At 52.6% G+C, this 19,754-nt stretch overlaps 5 protein-coding genes across 5 annotated transcripts in view; 4 read left to right on the top strand and 1 right to left on the bottom strand.

Moving 5' to 3' along the window:
* Positions 1-991, top strand: part of GUITHDRAFT_99168 (hypothetical protein) — a gene marked incomplete at both ends in the record, with an annotated part of 4,723 nt that extends 3,732 nt beyond the window's left edge. Inside the window, one exon of the mRNA XM_005842308.1 lies at positions 218-991. Within this exon, the coding sequence (XP_005842365.1) occupies positions 218-991 (774 nt within the window). The remainder of the gene's footprint in view (positions 1-217) is intronic.
* Positions 992-1,167: 176 nt separating this feature from the next.
* On the bottom strand, positions 1,168-3,769 carry GUITHDRAFT_131599 (hypothetical protein; the record flags this gene model as incomplete). The annotated part of the gene is made up of 3 exons (XM_005842307.1): positions 1,168-3,414; positions 3,553-3,621; positions 3,671-3,769. 3 exons carry the CDS (start codon positions 3,767-3,769, stop codon positions 1,168-1,170), a joined length of 2,415 nt encoding a protein of 804 aa, XP_005842364.1.
* Positions 3,770-4,892: 1,123 nt separating this feature from the next.
* GUITHDRAFT_99166 (hypothetical protein) lies at positions 4,893-7,364 on the top strand (the record flags this gene model as incomplete). Its single annotated transcript, XM_005842306.1, has 21 exons — positions 4,893-4,958; positions 5,018-5,134; positions 5,198-5,256; positions 5,303-5,342; positions 5,392-5,479; positions 5,526-5,566; positions 5,613-5,675; positions 5,729-5,785; positions 5,836-5,908; positions 5,959-6,017; positions 6,077-6,138; positions 6,188-6,238; positions 6,288-6,358; positions 6,415-6,472; positions 6,521-6,592; positions 6,644-6,733; positions 6,800-6,909; positions 6,960-7,018; positions 7,071-7,121; positions 7,172-7,213; positions 7,293-7,364. The coding sequence occupies 21 exons, from the start codon at positions 4,893-4,895 to the stop codon at positions 7,362-7,364; spliced, it is 1,401 nt and encodes a 466-aa protein (XP_005842363.1).
* Positions 7,365-7,846: 482 nt separating this feature from the next.
* On the top strand, positions 7,847-12,072 carry GUITHDRAFT_99165 (hypothetical protein; the record flags this gene model as incomplete). The annotated part of the gene is made up of 3 exons (XM_005842305.1): positions 7,847-8,800; positions 8,857-8,970; positions 9,028-12,072. The coding sequence occupies 3 exons, from the start codon at positions 7,847-7,849 to the stop codon at positions 12,070-12,072; spliced, it is 4,113 nt and encodes a 1,370-aa protein (XP_005842362.1).
* Positions 12,073-14,295: 2,223 nt separating this feature from the next.
* GUITHDRAFT_160451 (hypothetical protein) lies at positions 14,296-18,342 on the top strand (the record flags this gene model as incomplete). Its single annotated transcript, XM_005842304.1, has 6 exons — positions 14,296-14,370; positions 14,399-15,250; positions 15,307-15,420; positions 15,478-15,966; positions 16,405-17,854; positions 17,902-18,342. The coding sequence occupies 6 exons, from the start codon at positions 14,296-14,298 to the stop codon at positions 17,919-17,921; spliced, it is 3,000 nt and encodes a 999-aa protein (XP_005842361.1). The 3' UTR covers positions 17,922-18,342.
* Positions 18,343-19,754: the final 1,412 nt, after the last annotated feature.

Below are 19,754 nucleotides of genomic sequence, written 5' to 3'. Positions count from 1 at the left end.
ACCACCCAGGGCCCCTCTTTTTTTTTGTCCATTTTACAGACCCCCCCCCCTTATTCTTCATATTTTTTTTCTTTCTTCCGAAAATTCTATTTTACAGTCTATCCCCAGAAACCCTTTTTTTTTTTTTCCCCCCCCCCCCCCCCCTTGTCTCCTCTTCCATCTTTTTTCTCGTTATGAGCCTTTTTGTTGGTTCCTTGATTCCCATTCTCTCCCCTAGGTCTCTCAGCTTCAACTTCCTCCAGTTCAGCACAAGAAGTTCTGTCAGCTCATCGCAGCTGAAAAGTCCGGGAGGAAAGAAGAAGCCAAGGAAGCAGAGAAGAAGGTTGCACCAGAACAAAAGCCAAGCAAGTCCTCGGAAAAGGCGCTGCTTGCCAAAAAGATTCTGATGGAGCGAGAGGAGAGGAAGCGACTCAGAAAGCTCGAAGAGCAGAGAGATGTTGAGAGGAAGGAGCAGGAGCGGCAAGCCCTCCAGCAGCAGCAGCAGCAGCAGCGGCAGCAGCAGCAGCAGCAGCGGCAGCAGCAGCAGCAGCAGCAGCAGCAGCAGCAAGTCGAAGCCCCGACGAGTGACGGGGAGAGACTCAGCCGGTCGAACATGGCGAGCGTGGGGACCTGCGTTGCTCTCTTCGACTACAACGCGCAGGCGGAGCATGAGATGTCGATCAGGGAGAAGGAGGTCATCTCCATCCTCAGGAAACATCCTTCCGGCTGGTGGGAAGGATGTGCGAGCACCGGCGTAAGCGGCTGGTTTCCTTCGACGTTCGTGAAGGAGGTGACGGATGGAATTCCTCAGTTGAAGTCCGAGGCTGCGCCAGCCACTGGTAGTCAAGGGGAGGGAGAAGAGTCCAAGGAGCAGGAGGAAGTAGTCGAAGAAGTACAGGAAGAGGAGACTCCTGCTACGACATTGGCAGCTGAAGTGAAGGATGAGGAACAAGTTGAGGTCGCCCATGAGCAAGAGGAGACGACGATCGTACATGAAGGTGCTGGAGCGTAAGAGGTTGTCTCGTATGTGTTGGTGTATGAATGACGGTGATGATGTGGAGACGGGAGAGAGTGCGAGAGGTTGGATAGACAGGGGGAGGAGGAAGAGTGGGAAGGGCAGAAGTAGCCTAGAGGTTTATCGTTATGAATGTACAGGTTTGACTTGCATACCTTTACTGCTTCACCTCTCTACTGCGGGGGGTAGGGGCGCATGGGCCCTCGGTATCCTCTTCCCCTTCCTCCGTATTGGTCCCATGACGGTTGCCCGGGCATCGAGTTCCACCGGGGGACAGCAGCATGCGGCATGACAGGAGGCGGCTGAAAACCAGGGTACCGACCTGGATTGGCGAGCTCCCGCTGGTCATAAGGGGGCTGACTCGCTCCCCATGCTCCCTCGCGGTAGTACGGGGCGGGAGGGTCGGAGGACGGTCTGATTCTCACGTGCTCCTCGTAGGAGGGGAGAGGATCTTCCATCATGCGGGGAGCACGGAAGGGCTCTCGCGGCTCCAATTCCTGCCCGTACAGAGGCGGAGCAGCCCCAGCAGGCCCCCACTCGCTCCTTCCCATGCCGTCCCAGCGGCTCTCGCTAAAGGGCTCAGAGTGCTGAGGAGGACGGTGAGGCATGGGAGGAGGATACGCAGCGGGCTCGAAGTCGCTCCCCTGCGGCAACCTCCTCCTTGCTCCCTCATCCTCCACGTACCCCATGTTGTACATGTCACCCGAGCGAGAGCCCAACGCCACCTGCGGCGCGTTGACTCCTTGCATTGTTGCTACTGCCGCGCCCTCGTTCTTGATCGAAACGTCCATAGCAGAGCCCTCGCTCTGGCCACCAGCATGCTCTGAGCTCGGAAGGCCGGCGTCTTCGTTGACATGCTCTACACTGTCAGGGCTGAAGAGCAGCACGCCGAGCATGAATTCGCACTTCCTGGATGGCGGATCAAGAAGCTTGCCCGCGTCAGAGACAGGAGGGATGAGGTACATCAAGACAGATGGGGTATCGAGGACGACTGCAGCTCTTCCCTTCTCTTGGAGAACTTTACAGAAGTCCAAGTAAGCCTCCGTGTCAGCCTCCCCTTCGGGCTCGAACTCAACCACCGTCACCGTGTTCTGAAGCAGGTACTCGATCACACTGTCAAGTTCAGCCTTCTCCAACACCACGAGCTCCTTGGGAATGACCTCCACACTCTTCTCACCTGTGACGTGATTCAAGCGCATGCTGCAGCTGGAAGTCTGTATCTTTCCAAACGTGGTCGAAGAGAGCTGGAACACGTTTCCCCTCCTCGGACTCGTCAGCTTGCGGTCAAGACTAGGCGGCGGCCTCGGAATCGGCTCCACCTTCTTCGAGTGATTTTTCCGTCTTGTTGCAATTGCAACTGCAAACATCAAGATCGATTCGTCGCCATCGGAGTTCATCGCGTCGAACAAGTGGTTTGCCTGAGAGAAGCCATAGATGATGATCTTGTCCTTGATTTCACAAAGAACATGAGCCTTCGTCTGCCTATCCAGAGATGACTTCTTTTCCAAAACTGACTCTTTTCCGGCATGATCTGGACCAATCAGGATCTTGTAGAACCCAACAGACTTGCTCTTATCGTGAAGCTTGTCCTGCACGTACTTCTCAGCTTCGATCGGGTCTAGGTGCCCTCGGACTATCAACTCTTTCGGGAACAAGTCATGCACCTCCACGCCCCCATAATGTGATATGTCAATGTTCAAGTGCAGATTGGTGTCCCGGATCGTTCCAGACCAAACCCGCCGCAGCGGCACCTTCTCAAAGTCGAAGATCTCTAGCTCCCTGTGAGGGTCACTGGCGTGCACGTCGAAGTCAGGAGTGACAGGCTCCGCCACGTGGGCCTCCAGCATCGGAGAGAGCTCGACACTGTGCTTGATCTTGTCTTCGTCGTCCTCAATGTTGGACAACGTTGGCTTCCACTCCGAGTTGAGGTAAGACTTCTGATCCTCCTCCGCCATGTTCAGCCCTGCTGCTACGATAGATGCAGCCTTGTTCCTCTCCTCCTCCTTCTTCTTCTCTTCCTCTAGCCTTTTCCTCTCGTACTCCTCCTGCTCTTTCTTAGCTTGCTCCGCCTCTGCTTCGTGCGACACGGTAACCAAACCCTGGTCTGTCTTCCTCATAGTTTGACCCTCAGCAGAATTCTTCAGCCTCTGGACCTCCTCATTGTTCACTCTGTCCTTCAAGCTCTCTTCGGCCGCTGTAACTCGCTTCTGCTTGACATCCGTGGAAGCAAGATCTGCAGAGTTCATGCTTGCGAGGTCATCGAGAGGTATTTGCCCCGATAGCACGTTCTCCCGCAACTCTGTGTTCCTCTCCAAGTTAAATTTGAGGGTTTTGATCCTTTCTATGTAATGAGCCTTGATCTTATCAAAACTTCCATCCCCGTACTTGGACTTGCAGAACTCGTACACGCTATTCTCGAGCTGCGATCACACGTCAATACAGCCATTGGGTAACAGGGCATGAGGCAGCCATTGCTACAACATCGAGACAGGAGAGGCAAGAGCAGGCAAGAGCAGGCAAGAGCAGGCAAGAGCAGGCAACAAGTCATAGTTCCTTACAGTTGTGGAGAACTGCTGCGCTTGACCTGAGTCTGAGAGCGAAAATGCCTTCGCTAGCGTTTCTCGGGACTGGCAACGCTCGAATCAAGTAGAGCAACATCTCTAGAGGTGATCAAACCTTCTTCCGCCGGTTTTGATCTTGTTTGGGGGCTTCGATGTCATCTGACCTCTTGCGCTTCAGAGTCGGTGTTGCCAAGGAGGCGTCGTCCGAGTCCATGTGTCCAACCTTTGCTATTCTCACCCTGCAACAGTGTTAGCCTGCCGAACTCTGGTTCGATGGTGGAGAAGAGGTACAACAACATCTGATGTTATGTGATCGACTGATGACTAGGTACTCAGTAAACCTGAGCTCAACCATATTCAAGTATAACTCAACCTCTTCCCCTCCGTCCGCATCGCTGCCTCTTTTCGTCCTGCTCTCAGTCGCTCACCACCCCCGTTCCTCCCACTCATGAGAACGCGCTTCCTCTTCCTCTCTATCTCCTCCTCTTCCTCCTGCTCCCCTTCATCCTCCTCCTCATTCTTCCCTCCTCTCTCTCGCGTCCTCGAGCTTCACTTCCTGGTCCCTCCCGCGCATGCATGTGAAGGGCACCTGCCCTAGGAGAGGGCCAGGTCGGTGGGGTGGTAAGTTTTGTGGGATGGGGGGTCCAAATGTCTGGAGATGCAGGGGGTTGTGGAAACTGACACCCCTTGGAATGACAGGATTTGAGGGGCCATAGCGGGTCAAATGGATGTATAAATTCAATTTTGGGGGGTGGGGGTATCAAGAACCGGGTGGGGGGTGACATCAAGGTAGGGTCGGGTGGAGGTCAATATTAGCAGTATGTGAATCAGCTCGAAAAAAATTTCTGTTTCATATTCAAGCTAATTCTTTTTCAACATTTGATGCATAGTGATTTTTTTATGAAAATAATTCACTCTAGTTTTGAAATTGTGATATCAATGAGCGAAACCGCCTGAGACTGGCCTGAACTGAGCTGATCGAAGAGTCAAAGCCAACATGATGGGCACGGCATGGCGGCGGAGATCGGGTGAGAAGAGACATGGCATGCAGTGAGGAGCCTGAAGTGTGTTGATTGATCGTGTATAATCGAGTGATATCAGTTGCGAATAACTGTAAAAAGTTCACTTTGGCATGTTGAGTGCTTAATAGTTAGATCGGTACAATTCATGCACCAAATTAAGGCTTGCTTGATAAGAACATGAGATTAGATCGAACTCTGGGTATTAGAAGCATCTGTTCATCACTGCTTGGCCCGGCGGGAGTCTCAGCCTGTCACTAGCGCCAGCCTGTCACTAGCCTAAATAATCCGATGGTTCAATGATAGTCCAATGCAGGGATGGGCTTGTTGGGATCTATCTTCGCGGCTGTGGCTTGCATCCTCGTAGTTGGAACCATCACCCGAGTATAGATGTCAGTGTTTGCTGATGGGCATGTTGACTAACTTGGCCGCACGAACAACAGATCCCCTACGACAGCATTTTGCTTGTGAAAGAGGCAAAGATCAAGAGCGCCGAGACCATCCTGGCATCAAACCTTAAGAGAGATGCGGCAGGCAAAGCAAGGATTGAATCTGAGCTGGTAAGTTACGTAGTATCTCTTCCCCTGCCTCCATTCTCATTTTCGCTGACATTTCTTCGAAAGCATGCTCTGCACCAGAAGGAGCGATCCCTCGAGGTGGAGGAGCGTCAGTTGAGTGCACGGTAGATCTTCGTGCTTGTTTGTTTCAAAATCTCACACGATGAGAAGCCATCAAGAGGACAAGAATGAGTTCCAGCAGCTCAAGAAGGTAATGCAAGGAAATCAACAGCCTGCTCTGATCGCAATCTCGACGTCAGGAGCTCAAAGAGAAACAATTGGCGGATCTAAACCTGCAAAAGACTATTGATGAGCTGAAGCTAGAGAGGGATTCTAAGCTCATCAAGGGTGAGCCATGGTCATCTCTTTGCTAAAATATCTGAATATACTGCAGCTGTCTCAGACACTGTTGAGGCCTCCAAGCATCAAGTCTTGGTTCTAAATCTGAATCCCTTTCTTGTTCTCATGCAAGTTTGAACAGAAGACAAAATCTGGCAGCTCTCATGCAAAACCAGCTCTCGCTGCGAACAAAGTAAAATTCCAGGTATTCTTCAAAGCTGAAATTAGACCATTGATGATGACCTCACACTCTTCCAGTTGCTCAGGAAGAAGGTTTATCCCAAGGGCGGCGGAGCACAAAGAGCCATCAAATTGGTACAGAAAGCACAAAGTGCAATCTTGGTACCTGACCTCCCTCTTTCCAGATTGACATCAAATCGAACGATTGCCTTCCTCCCAAAGTTCTGGTTGACGGAGTGTGTCTTTCAGACCCTGAAAGTACGTGATTGCAGCAACTATATAGCTCCTACTGAGTCGAATGGTGATAGGTATGAAACCTCCTGCTTTCTGCTCCGACAAGAACAGTGCACAATGCAAAGAGTGGATGGTAATTGCAACTTGTTGTTCAGCTACCAATCAATGTCTCTGAACTGGTGGCTGTAAAAGGCAAAGAGAGAGCAACTTATCGAAACCTACAAGCAGCAGCTGAGGGATAATTACCCATACAGGTGCGCTAGAAACCACAGAATGCATTGTTTCTAAATGCGTGGCTTTCAGATACAGCGAGGACGAGTATTCTGGAGACTGGCACTACACCCCAGGATTCAGGTTTGTGGTATTCCCGTCTCGTGCCATCGTCGTAACTTCGATCCTCCAGCCACAAGTATCGCGTGATCCCTCAAAGATACCCTCACAAGGACGGATCCGATCTCGGGGACAATTACATCTGTGTGTTTGCATCTGACTTATGAATCCTCCTCTGTGCGACACTTACACAAGCACAGCTGGCCTCAGTGATAGGGACTTCGAAACAAGAGAGTTTGACGATGCCTTTGTTCGAAGGTGAACCGGAGGGAAGTTAGTGAGTCCCCTGACACGGCGCTGTTCCAGCTCTGCCAGCAAGACTCGAACGCCTGTCATGTTCAGGCCTGTGACCGGATTCCATGACACCGATCTTACAGGGTCAGTCATGCCCAGCCAATAACACTTTTAGCTGACTCCCTCGCCTCTCAGACGATATCAGCTTGAGCACTTGAAGCCCGTCGTCCGGTCGATGGACAAGGGGACCATGGATCTCCAGCATGAACTCTTCGGAGACGACAAGTGAGATGAGGACGGGACTTCGAAGAGGATCGGGATTCGATCTTTTTTGAAACTTTGTGCTTTCAGGTACTACGATGAACCGTTCTACTCCAAACAGTACCATCCCAAGGTTGAACCCCGCGTGTTCAACACACAAGACCGCTTCCGCCCTCTCTCTGCTGGAAAGGTCCTGAAGGGTAGGAGAATCAATCTCATTGGGTGTTGCTCTGCTAACTAGCAAGAGCAGAGAACCAAAAACTCGCAGTTAAGGGAGACCTTACCCCTGAAGAGTCGCAGCTTGTCTATGTACGTCACTGTCCGACACCTCACACCCGTCTGGTGTCTGACGAGAGCTCAGGGGAACATGGGCTCAGATAAGTGGTTCAAGGATGACAAGATGCCTGCAGAGGTGAGCTGCTCTCTCTTCCTGCCCCGCAGGGCATGACTTTTGTGTGGCAGACTGTCATGGAACATCACAAGAACGACTTCCGCAATCGCAAGGTGTCCCACCCCCTCCGCCCACAGTCTCCAGGCTGTATTGCTCTTGCCCTGCTCGCTGACTCTCTTTCCTTTCTTTCAGGCGCGTGGCGAGCCTGTCAGCGACGCTCTCATTGCTGGCTGGGACATGATGAACGGAGTGGCGGATCCTTGATAGACTCAGTCGCGTGATTACAAAGTTTGAATTTCGTTTTTGCTACCCCACGAATCATTTTGAATGGCGAGCGACTGCCAGTCCGACTCGGACCGGGCCGAGGCCCGACGGTCCTCAGTGACTCACCATGGCAATGATTCAACCGGGCCAATGGATACCCCAGTGCCCCACAAAACTAGCCCACACGATACGGTCCGCAAGCTCGACTGAGTCAGTTTGCCTCCTCGTGCCCGATTCGGCATCGGATGGCCCAGAATAAATTTAAACAGTGCGGGCATCAGATCAACTTGGTTATATCTTTGCTTGCTGCCATCAATTTAAGGTATTGATTTCTCTGAGGTGGATTTGCTGACCAGATACGACCCGAAGTAAGAATTAAGCAAAACTAGAAACTATTTGCCACAAATAATGCAGAAGGCGATGATGAAGGAGGGAGGGAGCAGTGAAGGCGCATCAGCACAAGAAGCACAAGGATCGCCGTGATGGTTGAGAATGAACCGCCTCTGTCCCATGGGAGGTTGGCCATTGAGACCGCAAAGCATTGGTGGAGGCCGAAGGTGACAGGAGGCAGAAGCCTGGTGCAGCCTTGCAAGGAGACAAATAACCACAAGGAGATGGACAGGTCACATGCTTATCTTGATAGACTCTATCACCTTGGCGTGGATGAGATGATCAGACGCCGTGGCGACTACTGGCAGAGCAGGCTGAGGACTCAAAGCTCGCATCAATACGTCAAGAGACCTTGGAGGATACTGGTGTCCAGAAAGCCGCTCTCTGCAGCATTGACTCTCGCGCACGCGCAGCTTGGCCTCGTCTTGATGATGCTCATCTTCATCTTCCTGCATCCTCATGACTCTCTCCTCGTACAAGTCAGGAGCTTGATTGCTCAAGAGACTTTCTCCCACTTCCGAGTCTCTACCGTGCACAACAAGTCATCGTTGAGCGAGATAGAAGGCTGGGGTGTCATGTCTCAAGGACACTTGTTTCCTACCCCTGAGGACGGAGCTGAGGTGTGCCGGGCGGAGTCGAGGATACAGATACACAGGATCTCTCCAGACGGAGACGCGAGCTACATCACGATGCGTCATGCGACAGTCACAGACGGGATCTACTTCCTGTTGACCGATGGAGGGGGGCCAGCTCGGCTAGCAGACTTGAAGATAGAAGGGTCGAGCGACGGGCATCACTGGAAGGACCTGAGGAGGTCAGGAGCGTGCGGTCGTGCGGTGATGAGAGGACTGGGGAGGGAGGACCAAGACAGATCCGGGTCCTTGACATGCGGTAAGGGGAGGAGACAGCTGATTGAGCTGCATCTATCCGGGGTGGAATGCAAGTGGATGGAGTACATGGACGCATGTAGGAGCCTGGTAGCAGTGATCTGCATCGTGCTTGCGCTGGTCTTGTCCCGGACAGAGAAGTACGAAGGTGCGGTAAAGGTGATTCGAGTCATGAGTTGATCGATGCATGCTGGACTGACATCAAGGATGTGCAGGCGATGGGCCTTGGAAGCCTCTTATGGTCGATGACGTATCTGGGACTGTTCTGGCGGTATGAGTGGGGTCACTACAGCACGGCCGAGGCTTTGTATGCACTGCAAGCGCTGGGGGTGAGAATCGCTTTGTGCATGAGCAGGCGAAGTGAAAGCTGATTTGAGCTGATGCAGGTGATGGTGATCTTTCCAGGTCCTGCGGTGATCTCCGAGGCCGTCGCGTTTGAGCAGATGCTCGTCTGCGCGTTGTACATGATCGCCTGCTCCCTTGCCCTGACCGCAAGGATCAGTGTCAGCGCCATCCTGGCTCTGACCTTCATGGTCTTGTTGTTAGTGCTGAGGGAGGGAACCAAGCGGAGATCGAGGCGAGTAGCCATGGAAGGCGTGGAGGAATATGCATCGATCTTCGACGAGAGCAAAGAGCAGATTCTTCCCTACTTGGACTCTCTCTCGCGGACGATCTCAGAGCTCAATCTTGAAAGCCAGCGACGTACCTACAGGCACCATACCTCGACAAGGCAGGCTGAAGAGGGCTTTGCCTACGGCCTTGGAAGCGAGCGCTTCACACGATACATGGCAGCTCAGTCAAGGGACAGCCGAGTCAAGTCACTCGACCAACTCTTCCTGCAGGCAATCGTAGTGCACGACCAGTTCCTCAGCAAGGTCAAGGCGATCTGCTCGGGTCTCGACGGAGTCTCGCTAGACCTTGCCCCGGATGGAACCTTGCTCAAGGACTTTGAGGGGTGCGTAGAGAAGGCTGTTGTAGCTTACGACGGTGACGTGTCGAGGCTCGTGGACGTCGTGAGCACCAGGTTGGTATGCAGGGACTTGAGAGATGTCCGGTCTTGTATTGAAGTGATAGCAAAAGATCCAGACCTCCAAGTCATCCGAGTCAAGAACAGGTTCGATCGCCACTACGATGCCCGGCAGACAGGGGGATACAGGGACGTGTGCTTGAACGTGTGCCTGGTGACGGACGAGACGTGGAGGGTCGGGGTGTCGGGGCACGTGTGCGAGCTGCAGCTGGCGCTTGAGAGCTTCTTGGGAGCTTGGAAAGAAGATGAGGACGAATCGTACGTGTTGTATGATCAAGTCTGTGAGCTGTTGGGAGATGGAGACGGGTCAACATATCAACGGGTCAGCGGCATGGCGCTGCAGGACAAGCAATGGGGGAACGAGGAGCCATGCGGTCACACGGAGAAGACTGTCAACGCTGCATCCTGCGACATGGCAGCAGAGGAGAATCGCGTCCGGGCGTTGATGAGGCAGAAGTGCTGCTTCCCGGGTGACCTGTTGGAGAGGTACTTAGCGGATGTTTGCCATGGAGTGGAACGAGCTGACATAAGCAGTGTGATGTTCGGGACAGCTCCGATCAAGCTAGGCTCACAGAAGCTTGCGCTTCAGCTTTTCTTGGTATTGCAGGCGGCCGTGCAGATATGGAGAATCTTCAAGCCAAGTGGAGTGATGGATACTATTTGTACAGAGATGTCTTTCACAAGTCGCCACCTGCGCTTCACGACGTTGATGGCCAGGGACGGAAAATCTCCGAGAGGCCCTGGGATTGCAAGCGTCGGTTTGCTTCACAACGGCTACGAGCTCAACTGCTCCAAGACAAGGCTCTGGGGCTACAACAACTCCCTGTACGCTTCTTTCGAGGAGGCGGTCGTTGCCAACGGATGGTTCTTTCGCACAAGTGTCGAGAACGGCACAGAGGAGAGCGACCCTGCGTTGTTTGTCTTTTCCTTCTCCTCGGTTCCCTCCGATGCGCCCTGGACGCTTCCAAGCAGAGCCTGGGAAGTATACGGGGGACCGGAGTGCCACTGGAAGATGTATTCGGCAAGATGTCACCCTCTAGCACGACGAGAGTACAAGACAAGCAGATTGCGCAACCATGTCCACGCGTTCGATCATCGACCGCCATGGTTTCAAACGATGCATATACAATACGGTTTCTTGGTATCGTTCCACTATACCATGACTGCTGTGATGGGATGGATGCGGAGACCGATTGCGGCGAAGTTCTTTTGGGTAAACCTGTACTTCGTGCTGGGGAGCATGGTGTTTTGCAAGGCAGTGATGCATGTCTTGTGTACCACCATAGAGTCATCCTTCTACTGGTGGATCGTGGGAAGCTCGCTCTTCGGACTGGGGCTGACGAGCTGGTTCAAAGAGAGATATGTCATGCACTACCTGCTGTTTCATGCATGTCTGAGCTCTGTGGCAATCAATGTTTACTCGTGGTTGTATCTTGGCATCGGCTTCAGAGCTCCCAGCAGCGCTCCCGTCCTAATCTTCACATTTGTTGCCTGGTTGCTGTACAACAGGATCGTCTTGTATCGAGCATGGCAGCACGTCGCAGAAGATTGCAGGCACTATGACGATCTGACGACGAAGTTGTTGCGAGATCCGGACAGCCAGCGATGTATAGAAAAGATCTCAACACTGACCGAGTGTCTGGGTGTAGGGCGACAGTTGTCACAGTACCAGGCCGTGTCTCGCTTCCGACGAGGCTCTCGATTCGGGTATTCCTCCGCTGGGTTCGTAGTGCGAAGTCAAACAGCTGTGGGAGTGCTGATGCGTCTGCTTGATGGGGTGAAGGGTATGCTTGGATGGACTGAGGCAGCACGATCGAGACAGATCCAGTGCTTTGATCAGCTCTACATGCAGGCATTCCTGCTGGACCCGCTGTTTCTAGACAAGGTCAAGAGTCTCGCAGAGAGGGCGGGAGGCTTCTGCTTGGTGGAGGATGAAACGAGCGAAGCCAGGTGCAAGCCGATGCGATGGAGGGACTGCAAGCTAGACGAGGCTTTGAGGGGCAAAGCGCGCTTTGCCAAACTGAAGAGCATCGACAGATGTGTAGAGAAGCTCTCGAGGGCGTATGCTGGGGACGTGTCGAGGCTCGTGGACATCGTAAGGCAGAGCATCATGTTCGAGGATCTGAAGGAGCTGCATGCGTGCTTGGAGATGATTGCTGAAGATCCAGACCTCCAAGTCATCCGAGTCAAGAACAGGTTCGATCGCCGCTACGATGCCCGGCAGACAGGGGGATACAGGGACGTGTGCTTGAACGTGTGCCTGGTGACGGACGAGACGTGGAGGGTCGGGGTGTCGGGGCACGTGTGCGAGCTGCAGCTGGCGCTGTGCGACTACAAGATGCGTGCGACGTCAGGGAAGGGACACAGTCGGTATGTCTCCTACAGGAACCTGCGCTGCGAGTAATGCTAGCCTTGCTGAAACAATGATAAAACTTTGTGACCTATCATGCTGACCCGACACTGGCTTGACCAGGGTTAGGGGGGAGGCGGTTCGGCCACCACTTGAACCTTTGTCGCTAGCCCACGTTGATCACTCTAGCCGTTGTCCTTGGCTCTCTGCAGGTGCTTCAGCTGAATAGTCAAGAAGGCAAGACGCTGCGGCACTGGAGGGCGATAGAGCTGCAAATTTGATTAACGCTTTCGCCGGCGTAGCCCTTGCCTGTATCGAGTTTACATGGTTGGATTGATTGAATGGACATGTGCGAATGACGTCGATTGGGGCTGATGTCTGCTGACATGAAGGCAGACGTAGCCCGGGATGATGGCATCGAAATCCATAGACCTTGACAAGTTGACTGTGCAGCACTTGATATTCTGGATTTCACACTATTTGAGTGTCAAGCCTGATCTTTCTTTTCCAACCTGCAGTCATTACAAATCCGCACTTACGTATATCTTGCATTTCTATGACGCGCCAGTGGATCGTTTTACAATAACTTGATGGTGCAATGGAGCAAGGAATGGATGCGATCGAACAAGGGGATGCAACATTCGAACAAGGATGAGATCGGAGCAGATAAAGCCATGAATGGGAAGGGCACGATGGAATCGATGGCAAGAGATTACGGTGAGAGCAGGGGCCCTCCATCAGCTGCGTCTCAGTCAGAGTCTGCAGCTTCAGTAGTGGCAACAATGACGGGCAGACTGGTGACGTATGGTTACTTTGGCACTTCGGGCATGCAGCGACAGGACATGAACAGAGGCTTTCCAGTAAGTGAAGGACACCAAATTCTTTCCAGCGACCTCGGACGGTCGAAGCGGGGTTGATCTATGAGCAATGTGAGGATATCCTTGATGGAAGAATACGAGCGAGTCTCAAGGCTGACAAGACTGGAGGCGCGTTGTATCCTGGACTCATACTGGACGCCCCTTGCACGTAGCATAGGGAAATAGGATGACGATGCCAGACAGCATGCTGCTGATCTGATGAGTGAGTGTGTGTGTGTGCTTATCAAACGGTGATCCTAAGATCATCTGAGCTCAAGGTCTTACGCAAGGTTGTGTATACAACATGGCGACATGGATGACTTATGAGGCCTTCGAAGCAGGCAGCATACGGAATGAGATATGAATATGAATGGTGTGAAATGGATGAGCAGTTTGATCAGAGGCATCTTTCAAACCTGTCGTGCGCTTCAAGCCGATCACAATTTCCTGCACTTGGAGCAGGTTGCATGGGCTGTTGAAGTGCTGGGTCTCGAAAACGGGACCTCGACAGGAGTGAGATGAACGTAGAAAAGGAACGAAATCAATTACCTATTGGATCATGCTAGAAATATCTGCTACCGCTCAACTCGAGCACACAATACTCATCTCGGCATCGTCGGTTGCTCCCCTGAGCAATCTTTTCAGCAAGAAACATGTCTCAAGTTGCTGAAATGACGAGCGGGAAGAAGGAGTATCACCTTGAAGTTGCTAGGAAAGTATTACAGCATTTTCGCGTCAATTTCCTTTACTATTAGAATTCACAATAAATAATTGCAATCTCCTGTTTCTTTGACCAATTCATCCGGAGAAGTGGAATGGAACTGAATTCCCTAAAGGATTTCATCTCGTGGCTCAATTAGAGAGAAGGGGCAGAGAGCTCAAGTGATAGGAGTCGACAGTTTGCACAGACAACGTACTTCAAGAACATGCGAAAGAAAGAAGCAACGCGTTCAGATGAGATCAAGTGTTGGTTCTGAAATGCGAATGATAACGAGACTGATGGCTTTTAGATTTTGGCTGTAACTTGAATTGGATGGTTTAAAGGTTTGCAAAACATATAATTCATGGTCAAGTGCCACAGTGAATGATATCCTAGGTTGTAATAAACGCAAGTTGCTCTGGTAAATCTTGTGAAACCTCGTTAGACGTTGCTCAGTTCTGTGTCATTGAAACAGCGAGATGGAGTCACTCAGTAGAAGTGTTGTTGAGTCATGGACCTCTGAGACTACATCTAAAGCGGTTTTCGCTGCCTTTTTCTTTTCCTAGTATTTTATTGAGGCGGGTTTGTAGACTCTATCCTCCCCCTCCTTTGTTTGCTCCGGTTTGCCCTTCTTTTTCAGTCAATACAGAGAACCTTTGTGACGATAGATGGAGGGAGCTGTGAAGGCGCATCAGCACAAGAAGCACAAGGATCGCCGTGATGGTTGAGAATGAACCGCCTCTGTCCCATGGCAGGTTGGCCATTGAGACCGCAAAGCATTGGTGGATGCCGAAGGTGACAAGGAGGCACAAGCCTGGTGCAGCCTTGCAAGGAGACAAATAACCACAAGGAGATGGACAGGTCACATGCTTATCTTGATAGACTCTATCACCTTGGTATGGATGAGATGATCAGACGCCGTGGCGACTACTGGCAGAGCAGGCTGAGGACTCAAAGCTCGCATCAATACGTCAAGAGACCTTGGAGGATACTGGTGTCCAGAAAGCCGCTCTCTGCAGCATTGACTCTCGCGCACGCGCAGCTTGGCCTCGTCTTGATGATGCTCATCTTCATCTTCCTGCATCCTCATGACTCTCTCCTCGTACAAGTCAGGAGCTTGATTGCTCAAGAGACTTTCTCCCACTTCCGAGTCTCTACCGTGCACAACAAGTCATCGTTGAGCGAGATAGAAGACTGGGGTGTCATGTCTCAAGGACACTTGTTTCCTACCCCTGAGGACGGAGCTGAGGTGTGCCGGGCGGAGTCGAGGATACAGATACACAGGATCTCTCCAGACGGAGACGCGAGCTACATCACGATGCGTCATGCGACAGTCACAGACGGGATCTACTTCCTTTTGACCGATGGAGGGGGGGCAGCTCGGCTAGCAGACTTGAAGATAGAAGGGTCGAGCGACGGGCATCACTGGAAGGACCTGAGGAGGTCAGGAGCGTGCGGTCGTGCGGTGATGAGAGGACTGGGGAGGGAGGACCAAGACAGATCCGGGTCCTTGACATGCGGTAAGGGGAGGAGACAGCTGATTGAGCTGCATCTATCCGGGGTGGAATGCAAGTGGATGGAGTACATGGACGCATGTAGGAGCCTGGTAGCAGTGATCTGCATCGTGCTTGCGCTGGTCTTGTCCCGGACAGAGAAGTACGAAGGTGCGGTAAAGGTGATTCGAGTCATGAGTTGATCGATGCATGCTGGACTGACATCAGGGATGTGCAGGCGATGGGCCTTGGAAGCCTCTTATGGTCGATGACGTATCTGGGACTGTTCTGGCGGTATGAGTGGGGTCACTACAGCACGGCCGAGGCTCTGTATGCACTGCAAGCGCTGGGGGTGAGAATCGCTTTGTGCATGAGCAGGCGAAGTGAAAGCTGATTTGAGCTGATGCAGATGATGGTGATCTTTCCAGGTCCTGCGGTGATCTCCGAGGCCGTCGCGTTTGAGCAGATGCTCGTCTGCGCGTTGTACATGATCGCCTGCTCCCTTGCCCTGACCGCAAGGATCAGTGTCAGCGCCATCCTGGCTCTGACCTTCATGGTCTTGTTGTTAGTGCTGAGGGAGGGAACCAAGCGGAGATCGAGGCGAGTAGCCATGGAAGGCGTGGAGGAATATGCATCGATCTTCGACGAGAGCAAAGAGCAGATTCTTCCCTACTTGGACTCTCTCTCTCGGACGATCTCAGAGCTCAATCTTGAAAGCCAGCGGCGTACCTACAGGCACCATACCTCGACAAGGCAGGCTGAAGAGGGCTTTGCCTACGGCCTTGGAAGCGAGCGCTTCACACGATACATGGCAGCTCAGTCAAGGGACAGCCGAGTCAAGTCACTCGACCAACTCTTCCTGCAGGCAATCGTAGTGCACGACCAGTTCCTCAGCAAGGTCAAGGCGATCTGCTCGGGTCTCGACGGAGTCTCGCTAGACCTTGCCCCGGATGGAACCTTGCTCAAGGACTTTGAGGGGTGCGTAGAGAAGGCTGTTGTAGCTTACGACGGTGACGTGTCGAGGCTCGTGGACGTCGTGAGCGCCAGGTTGGTATGCAGGGACTTGAGAGATGTCCGGTCTTGTATTGAAGTGATAGCAAAAGATCCAGACCTCCAAGTCATCCGAGTCAAGAACAGGTTCGATCGCCACTACGATGCCCGGCAGACAGGGGGATACAGGGACGTGTGCTTGAACGTGTGCCTGGTGACGAACGAGACGTGGAGGGTCGGGGTGTCGGGGCACGTGTGCGAGCTGCAGCTGGCGCTTGAGAGCTTCTTGGGAGCTTGGAAAGAAGATGAGGACGAATCGTACGTGTTGTATGATCAAGTCTGTGAGCTGTTGGGAGATGGAGACGGGTCAGCATATCAACGGGTCAGCGGCATGGCGCTGCAGGACAAGCAATGGGGGAACGAGGAGCCATGCGGTCACACGGAGAAGACTGTCAACGCTGCATCCTGCGACATGGCAGCAGAGGAGAATCGCGTCCGGGCGTTGATGAGGCAGAAGTGCTGCTTCCCGGGTGACCTGTTGGAGAGGTACTTAGCGGATGTTTGCCATGGAGTGGAACGAGCTGACATAAGCAGTGTGATGTTCGGGACAGCTCCGATCAAGCTAGGCTCACAGAAGCTTGCGCTTCAGCTTTTCTTGGTATTGCAGGCGGCCGTGCAGATATGGAGAATCTTCAAGCCAGGCGGAGATTCTGATACAATTCGAGCAGAGATGTCTTTCACAAGTCGCCACCTGCGCTTCACGACGTTGATGGCCAGGGACGGAAAATCTCCGAGAGGCCCTGGGATTGCAAGCGTCGGTTTGCTTCACAACGGCTACGAGCTCAACTGCTCCAAGACAAGGCTCTGGGGCTACAACAACTCCCTGTACGCTTCTTTCGAGGAGGCGGTCGTTGCCAACGGATGGTTCTTTCGCACAAGTGTCGAGAACGGCACAGAGGAGAGCGACCCTGCGTTGTTTGTCTTTTCCTTCTCCTCGGTTCCCTCCGATGCGCCCTGGACGCTTCCAAGCAGAGCCTGGGAAGTATACGGGGGACCGGAGTGCCACTGGAAGATGTATTCGGCAAGATGTCACCCTCTAGCACGACGAGAGTACAAGACAAGCAGATTGCGCAACCATGTCCACGCGTTCGATCATCGACCGCCATGGTTTCAAACGATGCTTCCATTGTACGGAGTGTTGGTATCGTTCCACTATACCATGACTGCTGTGATGGGATGGATGCGGAGACCGATTGCGGCGAAGTTCTTTTGGGTAAACCTGTACTTCGTGCTGGGAAGCATAGGGACTTGCATGGCAGTGATGCATGTCTTGTGTACCACCATAGAGTCATCCTTCTACTGGTGGATCGTGGGAAGCTCGCTCTTCGGACTGGGGCTGACGAGCTGGTTCAAAGAGAGATATGTCATGCACTACCTGCTGTTTCATGCATGTCTGAGCTCTGTGGCAATCAATGTTTACTCGTGGTTGTATCTTGGCATCGGCTTCAGAGCTCCCAGCAGCGCTCCCGTCCTAATCTTCACATTTGTTGCCTGGTTGCTGTACAACAGGATCGTCTTGTATCGAGCATGGCAGCACGTCGCAGAAGATTGCAGGCACTATGACGATCTGACGACGAAGTTGTTGCGAGATCCGGACAGCCAGCGATGTATAGAAAAGATCTCAACACTGACCGAGTGTCTGGGTGTAGGGCGACAGTTGTCACAGTACCAGGCCGTGTCTCGCTTCCGACGAGGCTCTCGATTCGGGTATTCCTCCGCTGGGTTCGTAGTGCGAAGTCAAACAGCTGTGGGAGTGCTGATGCGTCTGCTTGATGGGGTGAAGGGTATGCTTGGATGGACTGAGGCAGCACGATCGAGACGGATCCAGTGCTTTGATCAGCTCTACATGCAGGCATTCCTGCTGGACCCGCTGTTTCTAGACAAGGTCAAGAGTCTCGCAGAGAGGGCGGGAGGCTTCTGCTTGGTGGAGGATGAAACGAGCGAAGCCAGGTGCAAGCCGATGCGATGGAGGGACTGCAAGCTAGACGAGGCTTTGAGGGGCAAAGCGCGCTTTGCCAAACTGAAGAGCATCGACAGATGTGTAGAGAAGCTCTCGAGGGCGTATGCTGGGGACGTGTCGAGGCTCGTGGACATCGTAAGGCAGAGCATCATGTTCGAGGATCTGAAGGAGCTGCATGCGTGCTTGGAGATGATTGCTGAAGATCCAGACCTCCAAGTCATCCGAGTCAAGAACAGGTTCGATCGCCGCCACGATGCCCGGCAGACAGGGGGATACAGGGACGTGTGCTTGAACGTGTGCCTGGTGACGAACGAGACGTGGAGGGTCGGGGTGTCGGGGCACGTGTGCGAGCTGCAGCTGGCGCTGTGCGACTACAAGATGCGTGCGACGTCGGGGAAGGGACACAGTCGGTATGTCTCATACAGGAACCTGCGCTGCGAGTAAGAATCAGTACGGTAATGCCAAATCCTTGAACGGATCAATCCTGCAAAACTTATTTATTCTTTTTTCTTGATCGTTTCAAAACGTATTTGGAGGCCAAGTGGCCCCACCACCCCTGTGTTATCGTCATAAATACCCACCCCTTCTAGCCACTACCCCACGCCTTGAATTAGGAGGTGTACATTTCAATAGCCCCTAGAGGCTTCTACCTTCTTTCTGACTACCCTACCTCCTTTTACCCTACAACAATTACTTCTAACATGGTGAGATCTCCTACCCCACCCACCTACAGATCACCTTCGGACACTACCCACCGTCACGATTCGGAACTCACACACTTCCCTGTCCACACCAGACAGTACTACCCCTACTTACCTGAACGTTTTCATACTCTTAGAAGGGGTGGGTTACAGTCGCTCGGTTTTCTCTTGACCCAGCTGCAACTACCGGACAGCAGTACCCCTACCCACAATTATCCAGAGTAGGACCCCTCCATCTGACTTTGCTCTTATTATTCCTTTGTTCTTCAACGACCCCACCCCCCTTGTAGCGCTGCTTACCACCCTTCCTCCAACTCAAAACATTTTCCTTATTAGGACTACCCTCCCTTTGCACCAAAAACCTACAACCCCTCATACCTGCTTCTCATGCTCTTGTTTATGGCTCGCAACTACTTGCTCGCAGGCATCGGCGCCGTGCCTACTGCGCTGGCATGCCACAATCTTCCCTCTTGATAGCCCCTCTCACTATCTCTGTGCTTGCTGCCATATCTCAGTCAGAGCCAACCCCTGCCGACTTCGACTTTGTAGAACTTCAAAACATCTCGCTCCTCGATTTCCCAAGTTTTCCCAAGTTTCGTCGTCTTTGACCTCGTGTTTCGCTTTCGTTCGGTTTGGAGGCCTTTTGGCATACGATTCTCTGTTTTGACAGAATCTGCGTGGTCTGTTGAGTGTGACTTTGGTGCATTCCTCGTTCCTGTTAGGTGGCTGTGCACGTGCAAAACAGCCGATACGACACAATCGGCGCCGCTTTCGACGAATTCGTCGATATCAGTGCTCGTATTCCTTCGATCACTTGCGGAATCGAACTATCTTGACGCCCCTTATTCAACTGCGCCTTTATTTTGTGTTTGATCAGCCACTAGGAACAGATTGAAGTTTGGAACAATTTGTGCACGAAGTTGGCAATGCAGGACATCAATTCGAATTTGGTGTATACCATGATGCATTTGAACT

The sequence above is a fragment of the Guillardia theta genome (assembly GCF_000315625.1).
Source record: "Guillardia theta CCMP2712 unplaced genomic scaffold GUITHscaffold_1, whole genome shotgun sequence".
NCBI lineage: Eukaryota > Cryptophyceae > Pyrenomonadales > Geminigeraceae > Guillardia > Guillardia theta.
Note: the sequence above shows the minus strand (reverse complement) of the source record. Positions and strands in the feature narration are given on the sequence as shown.